Source organism: Leiobunum rupestre, chromosome 1 (assembly GCF_980474605.1).
Source record: "Leiobunum rupestre chromosome 1, qqLeiRupe1.1.hap1, whole genome shotgun sequence".
NCBI classification, from domain to species: Eukaryota; Metazoa; Arthropoda; class Arachnida; order Opiliones; family Sclerosomatidae; genus Leiobunum; species Leiobunum rupestre.
Genome location: NC_143384.1, coordinates 66,218,982 through 66,233,418, shown reverse-complemented (window position 1 = coordinate 66,233,418; position 14,437 = coordinate 66,218,982). Strand labels below are relative to the sequence as shown.

At 35.1% G+C, this 14,437-nt stretch overlaps 1 protein-coding gene across 1 annotated transcript in view; it reads left to right on the top strand.

The window, feature by feature from the left end:
• Nucleotides 1-7,349, top strand: part of LOC149966169 (uncharacterized) — a 30,149-nt gene extending 22,800 nt beyond the window's left edge. The window contains exon 8 of the mRNA XM_090167438.1: nt 7,167-7,349. Within this exon, the coding sequence (XP_090023564.1) occupies nt 7,167-7,349 (183 nt within the window). The remainder of the gene's footprint in view (nt 1-7,166) is intronic.
• The last annotated feature ends 7,088 nt before the right edge of the window (nt 7,350-14,437 follow it).

Below are 14,437 nucleotides of genomic sequence, written 5' to 3'. Positions count from 1 at the left end.
AAAATTTAACTCAGGGCAGTAGTAAGTCGTAGTCTAAATACTAACATAATATCTGTAAATGTAATAATTGTGATCCGAATCCCCTGTAGCAATTTAAGGGGGAAGAATACAGTAGAAGCCTCGTTTTCATTCAAGCTGAACGTTTCTGTTTTAACAATTACAAAGTTGAATTATATTTTCCTTATTAGGCTTCCTCTAGTGCTTAAAATAATCTTGATTATTCTAATTTTAATAGTTAACGAGATATAAGGTCCTAACTAAATGCTAGTTTGGGCGCTTGCCCAACTTGTTTAGCTCCAGGGGTCCGAATTACAACGTAATAAATTAATTACTTTTAATTTTTAAATTGTAAAAATTATTTCAGTCACTAAACCAGAGACTTTTCTACAACTATATATTAATTTTATAAGATAAAATACAAAATTAAAAGAGTTCAGCTGGTACTAGCGCGAAAGTAGACAACGACCACTGTAGTCTTCCCCCTGAAGTTCGGGCCGACGTCGACAAAAAATGTCGATCAGCATGGTCGCGCCGACAGTTGGCCGACCTTCCTTTTTTTAGTCGAAATGTCCTAGCCGCATATGGGGTGGCCGACTATAGGCCGAAAAATATTGTTCTAGTAGAATAATGGTCGGCCGACCGTCGATCGACTAGAAAATGTTACTTAATATGGATATATAACCGACTCTTAAATGACTATTGGCCGTATCTGAAATAACTCTGAGCCGACGTTGGGCCGACTTTAAATAAACACATTTACGACGTTGGGCCGACGACAAATTTAGCAGTATCTCCGACTCGGACTAAAAAATATACCAATTTGATTTCCTAAAATATATTTAGCTGTGATTGTATTGGTAACACTTTTTTATAAATTTGTAAACATGTCATTGAGTAACGATTTATCATAATTTCTCAGAGCTAATCCAAATAATTTTAAAGGCAGACAATGATTAAATAGTGCTCGTAAAACAACGCCTCGATTTGAATTAACAATATATAACATATAACATATAACATATTTAATTATACGAATGTGACCTACTTGAGTTAAGAGATTTTTGAAAAAGCAAAAATTTTTAGGCTGAATATATGATCTTTTTCGAAAAAATTGAGTATAGTAAAGAAGATAATTAAAAAACTGTTTTAATTTGTTTGATTAAATCGCAAATTTTCACAGTTCTGCGCGATTAATTTACAAATAAACTGTTGGATATAGGTCGACCATTAGTCCTGTTATAAATGTGCAATGGCTTTTTCAAGTCACGACAGCTATAACAATTTAAGGTCCGCGTTCAGACTCTAATTAATAGTTGCAATGATAAGACTTATTGGGTCAGTAAGTGGTCCAATCTATTAGGTCACCATACCGATTTTAAAAGGGATAAAATTGTACTTACGCGAAATTATCTCAAAAACGTTTAAGACTTTTAGAGTCGGCATTTGGACCAGGACCGAAAAACGACTATTCAACTAAAGCGCGACCCTAAATAGACTTTTTGTGCTACATGGGATGTGGAAAAAGAAATATTGAGGTAACAATGCTTTAAAGGAGAAATTATGACACCGGTTAAAAATTGGGAATCTTCTAAAGTATTGAAGATTTTTACAAGACATATTCTTATTATAAACTCTAATTTTTTGCTTTCCCTTTAACTTTAACTTGGAGATTCAAACACTCATGTTACCGTGCGTCTTCCAACTGTAATTAAATTGAACGTCTTACAAATTGCAGCTATTTGATGGTTTCATCTAATGTTTTAACCTGAAATACGAAAGGTTTACTTAACATTACTATTTTAAATACTCAACTCTGGAATATTCATACCCCCTAAGTGACATGGCGGATTTTGGTTTGACAAGTTTATTCTGATATCAGTAAAGTAACTATTCTTGGAACTTTCAAGTGTGGATTTCAAAAATGTCTCATTATTATAAAAATATTAAACAACGGAAGGGACAGTATGAAAGGGCATATTGCGATAAAAAGATTTTTCATTAACCGATACCTATTCCAATATGATCTCATTCAATTTACCATTTGTTTGTAATACTGGCGTTTTAAGGTCTGATACATGATTTTCTTTAAACAAAAACCCAATACGAAACTCCGAATTTCTAAAAAACTGAAGCGCACTCAAACTTGGGTGCTTTTTCTTCCATTTTCTTCTTCGGAAAAAGCCTCCATATTAGTTAATGGGAGACCACTCCTTTTAAAATCTTCATAATGCAAGATAAAATAACAAAGGGACGATTGCTTAAACGTTTTTATGGTAATATCCGAATCTTTTATTTGAAGGCAAAATAAACAAAGCTCAGAAAATTATTTATAATTTCTCGGGAAATATTTATAACAGCGCTCTACCCGTAATTTCAATCTCACACATTCCGAAATGGGGAAACATTATACATTTCCACATGGTACGTTGATGACATCCGTGGTATTACCCTCGAACCAATTGCGGTAAAGTGGTAAATGAAAGGTAGTGTATTGCCTACCCATGGAAGCCCAATTTAAGCGATCAAAGCACAGAAGTTGTAATTTTTTACGATTATGATTAGTGCCAGTGTTGTAAGAGGCATAACTTTCACAAAATGTGGCTAAAATGGTTAATGTTACGTCAATCGAAAAAGTAGTTTTTCCAAAATTATGTTCCGTGGAACCCTAGGTTTCTGCATCGTGGTCCCAGGGATTCCGCGGAACTATATGGGGGAAAAATATAAAGGGCTAATACCCCAAAGGGTTTAAATTTGTAGCACGTTAAACGTATATGCTATTTATTTCAGCTTTATTTAAATGCTATTTATTTGTTGTAGTAAGGCGGCGAGCACATACTAGCTTGGGTATAAATTATCTTTCGTTTTCGTGGGAGCGTATGTATTTTTAATTTAGTCTAAAATATTATAACATTTTTCGTGAGTACTGCTGCAAAATGTTTTATTAAAAAAAATGAAAAGACGCCATTGCCAATTTACCGAACCATTTACGCTGTTCGGGGTTTTTTCGCTATAAAAATACCAAAACACAGATACAAAAGGGTTCCCATATTCCATAAAACTGGGAACCGCCGCGATAAAGGTTTACCGACCCTCCATAGCTCAATATTGTGATAGATATATCAATAGATTGGCAATCATTGCGGATCTTATATTACATTTTTTGATCGGAACACCATCACGTGAGCAGACCTCATTTTCGTTTTTGAACCATGGCTTATTATTATCAAGCAATAAGGCTAGGAAGTAAAATCCATGAAATTGAAATTACAATGCCGCGATAACTCATGGTTAATATTGGCGATAAATTGCTTTGAAGTAAGGCAGTGTTTGTTTTCATGAAATATATCAATTACACCTAACTCAAACGAGAGAAAGTAAATAAGGGTGAATGATTCATCAATCACAAGAAAACGTTAATTCCAACTTCCACCAATCAGTTCTCGAACAGGGCAAATCCTGGCCAACTAAGACAGCTCCAATTTCGTATTTATCAACTTTAATTATCTAAGCCCATTAATTAATCTCGTTTACAACTCATTTCATAGGAGGTCAAAGCTTGTACACCGATGGATTTAATGAGGTGTTATTTTTGCTGCTTTATCATTCAACGTGTTAGTCAAGAAATTATTGTAAAGTAATTATCTATTAGAAAAAATTACTCTGAAATAGTTTAATAAAATGTTAGTTTGCGTGCTTTATCATAGACGATTCGAACCTAGATGGTATGATCCTTCTTATATAAGAACCTAATTAAAATGATCAAGAAAAAGAAATCAACCCATCTTCTTGGTTTCAGAATACGCAATAAAGCTATTAGAAAATGAAATCTGATACTCTTTTGACAAACGGCACACTTTGGATTATATAAAAAAATACTTTAGGTTAAACGATAAGTGTATAATATTGTTACATAAGTGTGACACGTCCTGTTCTTCATATGCAAATCAGACTGCATTACGGGCTTTATCGCCGTTTTGCGTCCACTTGCTAACGCGTCACACGTAGCCTTTGACAGCGCCACGCTAGGGGGAGATTTTCTTCTTGTGATGACGTCACTCCATTACTAGCTCTCAGTAAATGATTACTTCAATTCTTGTAGTTAAATAACTGTTACTAGCGAATTACCATGAAATTAGACAATCCAATATGTATTATTTGTTTAAAATTAATTTAAAAAATTAAACATAACATTAAATTAAAAACTATTTTAATTTTATAAATAATGAGTTCGAGGAAGCAGGTCTAATATATGGAAAATGTTTCGCAGCTTCAATAATATAAATGTACATATATTTAGAATTTTGATGTTCTCTGAAACTGGCCACAGTGTGCCTTTTGAGAAAAGGCTTTTTCGAAGAAGTGGATGTGGTAGGGTTTTGAAAGGACGAAACGAAAAAGAAAATATTTGGAAGCCGGTTGCGATGCTCGCTATATATCCAGTTTTTGTATTATACTTGGGTGCTTGTTGCTGTATAATATTTTATCAAATTAAAGAAAATGTATACCACTATATAGTGAAAAAGTAAGTATATAATTATTTTTACAGAGACGTGCTTTTCCGATGCTTGCATAAACATTACTATAATATAAAACATTGATAAGAATATTTTTATACATTTTACAAATAAATATAAATGTTATTAAATATTATAACATATTTATAAAATTTAATCCCAATGTTAAAAAGTTTATTAATTCTAAGTTAGTGCCAAGTATCTGTAATAAAAAAATTGCGAAATTTTCAGGTTATTTTTTCTAATAAGGGATCGCTATAAATCCTAAATTTCAGTAAAATCGGAAAACATTTCGGGTTTTTGTAATAAATATTTTTTCACCGGTAGGTGCTAGAAAACACGTTTCAATAATAAACTTGTAGAGTGCTGTCGAAAATGTTCAAAGAAATTGTTTTAATTGGAAAACAACACTTTTTAACGATGATATGAGCTGCTGAAAAAAAAAGGTCTTTAGCGGCCAATAGCCTTCGCATTGTTGTACGTAAATGAAAGAAATGTCTGAATGATTTAATTGAATATTTTATAAGAATAAAAAAAAGAATTTTACAAGTGAGGTTCTATGATACCTCCGTTTGCCGCATGATGAAGCATGTTTTGAAACGAGCGTCTGATCATATCAGGAATGACAAGTTCGAAGCCTCCAAGTCTATCTGAGTTAGGTCCGGAGACCTCGCAGGCCATAGAACGTGACCGTTCCTGCCAACCTAACGCTGAGGGAACTCATTGTTAAGATGCTCTACTACAAATCTAGGTGCATGGTGTGGTGTGCCGTCATGTTGTTACCACATATGTCTGTAAGCTTGCAGCGGAATATCTTCTAAAGCGTCTGCTATTTCGTTCTGCAAAAGCGCAAAGTAGCGTTGTCCATTAAGACGAGCTGGGAAGAAAAATGGGCCAATAACTCGATCACCGAGCAAACCCGCCCAAACATTCAGTCGAAGATATTGTTGATGAAGATGGTGAGTAAAACCCCAGTGAGGAATTTCGTCACACCACATGTGGGTGTTTTGATGGTTGAAAGGCCCATCTCTCTCCAAGGAACACTCGTTGGCCACCAGCATTTGATTGATGCTGGTTATTAGCCAGTTGCAGAAAGCAAATCTACGTTCCATATCTCCTTCGAGCAGAGCTTGGTTGAGGGTCGCTCGATACGGATGAAAGTTGTGATTGTGAAGAGTGGTTCACACGTAGTTCTTCGATAATCCGAGATACGCAACAAAATAGGCTAGATCTGTGTCTTCCATGTTGTGGTTTTGTCGACCTGGTCCACGAAATCTGGGATTAACGTTTCTGTATGTTTGAAAATCACGAACAGCTCCAAGAACGGTATAGTGGCTTTGTCATCTATCTGGATATCGAACGGTGAACAATTCACTAACCCTATGTGCGTTACGATTGGCTTCACCATAAAATAACTCGACCATAAAAGCTCGCTGTCACTAGAATAATTTAGTGGCATATGTTGATTAGACTCAATAAACGTTAAAGAATGGTTGAAAACAAAAATATTTCACATAAAATACTAATTGAAAACTTGACCTTTGTGCGTAGTTAGCCTACTGATACGTTTTTAGGCCTACTGTAGGCCTAAATTGGCGTTTTGGTGAATTAAATTCTTAATATTTTAACGTGATTTATTTCATTTACGTACACAAATGCCAAGGCTATTGGTCCCTATAGATAGCTTGTTTTTTTTCATCAGCTCATATCGTCGTGAAAGAGTGTTCTTTTCCAAATTCTTTGAACATTTTCGACAGCACTATAAATTTCTCATTGAAACGTTTTTTTCTAGCATCTACCAGTGAAACAATATTTTTTTTACAAAAACCCGAAACTATTTCGTATTTTTCTGAAATTTAGGATTTAAATCAATCCCACACTATAAAAATAATACCCTGAAAATTTCGCAACTCTATCTCTTGCATTTTCTGAAAAAAATTCCCAGTCAGATAAATTCAAAACACCCTGTATAGTTATTTTAAAATCTTTTTGCCTTGATTTTAAATGCTAGGTTGATATGGTTTTATTGCGTCGATTTCTTACTCGTTTTTTTTTTTAAAAGACTGCTGGTTATCCTTTTAGATTAATAATGATAATATTAATATTAAAGATTTTATTTTATTTTTTAGAAACACTTTTTTTAAGGATAAAAGATGGCGTCGAATTCAATTTTACCAATAAGGCCAGCAGTCGTCATCTTGATGATTGAAAAGGTCTATATTTTAAGGAAGCTTGCCATAAGAAATTCTGAAAATATAAAAACAAAATTGATTAAGTACGCTTAATGATTTCTGATAGAGTAAGAAAAGCTAAGAATGTCTTAGCCAATAACAGCGCTTGTTACTAAATTGCCACTAATGGAAATCAAAACCCTGTCATTAAGTTCCAAGGTCTTACTTCATTTTCCGTTTTTTAAATTATATCCATATCGGATGATGAGTTACGTTAATAATGAAGCGTTGAACAGAACAATTAATTTTGTTTTCAAGAAAAGATAATGCTCAAGTCAGATGCAAACAACGGTAAGTAACCTATCTAAAGTGTGATGGTTGTATGACTGCTAAAAATTAACGGTTTCTAAACTATTTTTTTTACATTGGTAAATAATTTTGAGAGATAAAACAATTTCCGAAAGTGTTACAAAATTTACAGAATGAAGTTCCAGAAGCGGTAGAACATGTACCTTTGATCAACAGCACTGCTCACACCGTTGGTTCCAGCATGACGGTGCGCCTCCTCACCAGCAAAGAGGTGTGGTGCAATTCAAGGAGTTCCCTGGGCGTTGGATTGAAAGGAGCGGTCCAGTGCGATGGCCTCCTTGGTTCCCAGTTTTGACACCGCCGGACTTTTTCCCGTAGGAGGAAGTTGATAAGACGGAAGTCACAAGCGAAGAAGACTTGCGCTAGATAATTATTGCATCGTTTCGATTCGTTATTCCAGCTATAATTTATGGTTCTTTTGAAAATATGCTGTATCACGCATGAACGTCTATAGCAGCGGATGGTGGAATTATTGAACCTTATTTAGTATAAGACTGGAATATTTGTAAATTTTGTAACACTTTCGCAAATTGTGCTTTATCTCAAAATTAATTACCAATAAAAATAGTTTAGAAACCGTTAATTTTTAGCAGTCATACAAACATTACAATTTAGATAGGTTAGTTTTTAAATTAGTTGTGAAAAGGCTAAGGCCACCTACTACCAACTGTTTTTTTTTCTTGACCTTATATCTCAGTGACCAATTTACCTATTCCAATCAAACCAATTTCATTTTAAAATGTCACGATTTTGCTGAAATGAACAAATAACAACGACCTTCCCCGATAGAAATTTGAAAATTTCAGGATGTACACTAAGTAACATATTTTTTGAGAAAAATTAAAACACCCTGTATTTTGCTTGCGTTTATTTTGAGACAAAACCATATAAATAAAATCTTTATCCTGGTAATTGTACTGTTTTTTGGATTGAAAAGTGGCATATTTGGCTTCAGCCCAAGTTATTGTAACGGTAAACACTTTTTTGACCTTATAGAGATAATATTAGCATGTTTTGATCCAGAAAATAAAACTAAAATTGATAATTCGAAATAATGTAGATCGATTCAAAATTTCACTCTGGACAGTGTAGACTGCAGTTGATAGTAGGAATCTACTATCATCCTAAAATATTACAAATATTATTCCCATAAAAGAGAAAATCTAGTCTGGCCGCAAATGACTAAAATGCAGTGAAGCAATAATCTATATCTCAGAATAGACTATGTATTGTAATCGTTTTAAATTTTAATTTTCAGTAAAATCGGGCCATTTTTCATGTTTTTAAAAAATATGATTTTTCACCATTAGGTTGCAGACAAAAGGTTTCCATGACAAAGTGAAAGAGCAGACTCTAAAAGGTTAGAAAAACGAGGTTTGCTTAAAATCGACCTATTTTTCAATAAAATATAAGGTCATGAAAAAAAACAAGTTGATTGTAGGAGGCAATAGCTTTTTATTCCATTTACTTTAATCTAAAATTGTCAAAAATGTTTCTATGTTGGAATTAAACACTTGAATTTCCAAAAACAAAATTAGTTTACAAATGTGATTCAATTGTACCACCGTCAGCTGCGATACACATCTGGATTTCGGAAAGAGTCTTGGATCATTTCCGGAGTGAAAAGACGACATGCTTCTACAATTCTCTCACGTACCTCTTGAGCGCTGGCCACATTCGTACGGTATACCTGTTCTTTTATAAAGGCCTCCACGAAAAAATCCAGAATTGTTCACTCCGGGGATCTAGGAGGCCAACGAACGGGTCCTTTCTTTCCCATCCATCAATTTGGTAATTCGTTTTTGAGGTGCTCCACGATATCACGGTGGTGGTGAGCTAGCGCTTTGTCGTGCTGAAACTAAAGACGTCTGAAATCGTGCAGAAGATCATCCAATGCGTACTCTATCTCGTTTTGAAGAAAGGTCCATTAAGCCGAGCTGGTAGAATAAATGGACCAATAAGTCTACCTCTTACCAGACCAGCCCAGACATGGCCGCGAAACTGCTGCTGATGGTGAAGAGGGTATCCAAAATGAGGATTCTCGTCGCACCACATGTGATTGCTCTGGTGGATAATGAGCCAACATTTGAGAGAGGGCATTCATCGGACATTAGCTAAAGACGCTGAAAATCACGGTTTTCGTCAGCCATGATGTTGAATTTCTCCATTGTGTACTGCTTGATGCAGTCTCTCTCGGTATGGATGATAATGGTGACTGTTTAGAACGCTCCAGACGTTGCTATTTGCCACACCCAGGTCGTTGCTCGCCACTCGCCACGAAGTATGTAAGGACAACGTCTTAAAAGTCAAAGTTGTTTTTCCCTTGTCCATGGAACCTCAGATTGATGTTGCCGGAATTGTTTAAGTCACTTATGACTCTGAGAACAGTTGTGTGACTATAGGCTAAAGTTGGAAAAAATATTTCTAAATAACTGGCGTTCCAATGACCTACACCGAGAAATTGCTGAAGCATATGGTTGCGCTACTCCAAATTATAACGAGGCATACTTACCTTGAATTGATTATTTGAAATTATGATTTAATTTCGTAGTGGTACAGCTTTAATTACGAAATGGTAATTTTCTTAAGAATAAACGTAAGTGAAAAAGCAAAAGACTTTAGGACAAGTTTAGGTCTACGCGTATTCTTAAGGTCTATTCACACGAGCCAACTTTTTTATCCAACTAGATGAGTCAACTTTGAGTTGAGTAAACTAGTTGGTTCGTGTGAATAAAAGTTCGATGAGTTGATCCACCAAAAAAGTACGCGAGAAAAAAATGGATCACTGATCCATATTTGCTGACTCAGCATTTTGATTTGAAAAGTTGGCTCGTGTGAAAAGGTCTTTAGTTTCATATTAAAATTTCAAAAGTGATTTTTTTGTAAATTCTAAGTGGTTTTTCCAACAACATTTTTGCCAATTTTCTATTAAAATAAATGGAATAAAAACCTTTGACCCTACGACTAACTTGCTCTTTTCATAACCTTGTATTTCAGTGAAAAATAGGCTGATTTTAACCAAACCAATTTTACACTAACCTTTTACAGTCTGCCCTTTCATTTTATCATTGAACCTTTTGCCTGTAACCTACCTGTAAAAAACAATTTATTCCAAAACCATGAGAAATGCCCGGATTTTTTAAAAATATTTTATTTAAACGATTACTAATCATCGAATACCTCTGAAAATTTCCTACTTCTACAATAATGTTTTTTTGTGAAAAACGCTTATATCGATGAATTTCAAACACCCTGTAGAAACATCTTAACAATTATATCAAATAACGAAATTTATGGACTTCCCTTAAAACCTTCAGCTCGTAAGTCTTCATAACTTCGTCATATATTGACGTACGTTCCTGGAAAAATTCCAAAAGGAAATAGGAGTTGATTTGAAATTAATCTCAGCATCTACAACATTCTTTCTTGTTTTCTGAATTGAAAAATAATTGGATTAACAAGACTTTCAGCAGAGACGTTTGGGACGACAGTCCGAGGGGCTAACTGCACTTCCCGTAATCGGTGTACACCCTAACTGTAATTATAACGAAATCTTCTGTAATCCTTTGCACTCATTCGTAATCCGGGAATCATTTGTAATCTTCTTACTCATCTGTAATCACGCGTAATCATTACGAAAACACGCGTACTCATCTGTAATCACGTGTAATCATTATGAAATCACGCGTACACATCTGTAATCACGTTTAATCATTATGAAATCACGCATACTCATCTGTAACCAAGTGTAATCATTTGTAATAGCGCGTAATCATCTGTAATAACGCGTATTCATTGGAATTCTCCCGTACTCAATTACTCATCTGTAACAATTTTTAAGTTTTGGGTTGCCTGTGTACTCCTCGTAATTATTCTATACTCATCGTTATCATTCTGTACTCATCGTTATCATTCTGTACTCATCGTAATCATTCTGTACTCATCGTAATCGTTCTGTACTCATCGTAATCGTTCTGTACTCATCGTAATTATTGTACTCATGGTAATCATTCTGTACTCATTGCGTAATCAAGTGTACTCATCTGTACTCATTAATGATTACGTAATCGGTGTACAGGCAAATTCTTAGTGGTTAGCCCCTCGCGACAGCCAAGAAACATGTTGATGAATTTGTCTCTTGCGTTACTCTTCAAAAATGCCTTTTTGGCGTTTGGTACCCCCGTTGAGGAGTTTGAATTGACTTAAGTATATCACCATTGGAAACAATACCAAAGATGTCTGTAGAGCTGGAAAAGTAGACGATTCAACCAGAGTTCAGACGGTACCACATACTTTTTTTAAAAGTACGTACATATCCACAATCTACGAAATAGCTTATTATAATTTCCACGATGGAGGCTAACGAAGAGAATTGGCACGAGTTTATAAAATAAAAATAAAACAAAAAACAAAATCTAAAAGAATCACAATCTTATATGCCCTAATATGTACGTCATTTATTTAGATCTACCTTTGTCTAGAAGTAACCAGTCTGTACTTGATATGGAAATGTGAATTTGGTAACTAACAATACTACCATTGTAAAATCATAAATCTACAAATCGAATTGCTCTAACGTGGCTTTCTTGAAAATATATTTCGAGAGCTATTTGCGGAATGACATGAAAATCTTAAAAAAAATCGATATTTAGCAAGTTTTTACAAAGTTTACCGCAGAGCCTATAGAGCGACAAATGTTTGCATGAAATAAACGAAGTATAAATTTCGCTTGATGTACTTCTACATTTAATTAAGTCGTGTATTTTTGAGCAAGATTGGTTTTATACCAACGAACACACAATCACTATTAAATTACTGATAACACTTTATCATTGACAATTTCATTTTTAAATAATTTCGATACACAATACTTTCCGTAAAATTATTTAACCATCAAAATTAAAAAATTTCTTTTAACTTACTAAAATCTTTTAACTAAATATTATTTTATTGAAATTACGGTCAATGATACTATAATACAATAATATTCAGACTACCACTAAGAATAATGCGGAAGGCATCCATTGCTATAATAATTACATCTGGACCTCCTATACAAGATGAAATATTAAAGATCTGAACCTCCTATACAAGATGAAATATTAAAGATCTGAACCTCCTATACAAGCTGAAATATTAAAGATCTGTACCTCCTATACAACATGAAATATTAAAGATCTGAACGTCCTATACAATATGAAATATTAAAGAATAAACCTAACTAGATTATTCCGCGACAATGGCGTCTAAGACGTTTGGGGTGTGATTGTTAAAGGTGACACGGTGGATCGAATTCAGAAAACCACCAATTATAATGCGGAAGGCCGGCTATCCATTGATATAAAATTACGTTATTTTTATATCAATGGATAACCGGCATTCCGCATTCTAATTAGTGGTTGTCTGAATATGATCCACCTGGTCATATTTAATTAAATCGCGTTTAAATATCACACCCGAAACGTCTTAGACGCCATTGACGAGGAATAATCTTTAATATTTCATCTTGTATAGGAAGTCCGTCCACCCAAATTAATTGATCATTACCCTTATAATATTAATTTATTTAAACACATATTTTAGTATCATGGACGTTAATTTCAATAAAATTATATGTATTTAAATCGCATTTCCTATGTCTAATTTTAGTAAATTTAAGGAAAATTAAAAAAAGTGATGGAAAACTATAAGACACCGGTACCACCACCATCTATTTTAGTTTTATTTGTAATTTATGTTTTTCATCGTTTTTTTAGACAACTCTGGCTTTTGGGTTATGAATAATAGTAAACAAGGTTTTTAGTGCGTTAAATATTTTTTTCCGTAATGTTAATAAAGTTAAAAGCAGTTTCTAATGTTTTACGCCTTAGTAACGACCATAGTTTAATTTTGTTTCGTCGGGTACTCCACCGCACCGTAAATATTATCTTTCCCAAGTTTCAGAATTCTAGCAGATTGACGTCGGTAATTATATGGTAGAATTGCACTTTACCAACCACACCCCCCCCCCCCCTCCCCAATAAACACTTGATTCCGACTAATTAGACCATGAAGAGTTCAAAAAAAAATTATCTGCCCGCCGCAAGTATTTTTAAAATTTGATTGAAAATGTCAAAGCTCCATGTATTTCCCTTAACTCCGGCGAAGCGTCTATATTGACATCGTCAATTCGCCGAAACGACTACCTCATTACATATAGTGGACACCGCAGGACTGGTGGTGAAAACTAAATTACCACACTAAATGGTTAAACTGTACTACATATACTAAAGTATAATAAATGCATTTACTGAACCACAAAACATAAATATAAATAACAATATGTTTGAAAAGGTACAATTTTTTGTGGCGGGAACTAAAAAGCAATATGAAAGGAATTATTTTAAACGAAGACAACACTGTCGAATTCAACGACGAATGAAGCAGTGTTTTCTTCGATTCCTTTGAGTTCTTTAGTTCTTTTATTGCTCAACAAGAGGTCTAAGACCCATCACGTTAAGACAGTGGACAATACAAAGTATACATATACAGAGGAAATATTATATACAGTTTGTATGTACAGGGAAACAGTACAATGTGAGGGAGATACAAGGGAAATAAAACAAAGTAAAGGAGTTATATATTACATTATTACATGTAAACGAGTTAAATATGAAGTTCTAGGAACTCAGTTAGCTCCTTGCGGAACTGTTTGGGGTTGGGATAGGACTTTAGGAAGTTCCGGAGAGAGTTCCACTCACGGATTGAAGAGGGGAGGATGGAGTGCCTGCGGACGGAGAGTCGAAAGCCAGGAAGAATGAGAGCCGCGGATTTCATTCCATGCGGAGCACGACGCCAAGACGAGATGGCAGACGTAAGCGGGGCCAGGGCTCCGTTGGAGCGGTGAATAACACGGTTTACCATTGCGAGGCGTTTGACACGGCGACGGTCCGAGAGGGAATCCCATTTAAAGTTTTTAAAGACTCGCGTCATGCTTGTACTCCAAGAGAAACCGATGTTGACAACAAAACGGAGGGCTTTACGTTGGATGGTTTCAATGGTATGCATGCCGCTGGCGGTGTTGGGGGACCAGACTGGGGAACAATACTCCAGAATGGGGAGGATATATGTTTTTATAGCGAGGGTTTTTGTCTGGAAGGATCAATCTGAGAGGTGTCGGCGCACAAAACCTAGGGCACGGGCGGCTTTGGAAGTGACGGTCAACATATGGGGATTCCAATCAAGGGTACAGGATAGCGTTACCCCGAGGTATTTTTGGGAGCTGACGGACTTAAGTTCGACATCCCCCAAAGTGTAGTGGGGAGAGTGAGCTGGTTGCCCTGAGGGGTGAAGGGAGAGGACTGAGCATTTGGAGGCATTTAGAGGTAGGCTGTTGGAGTCACT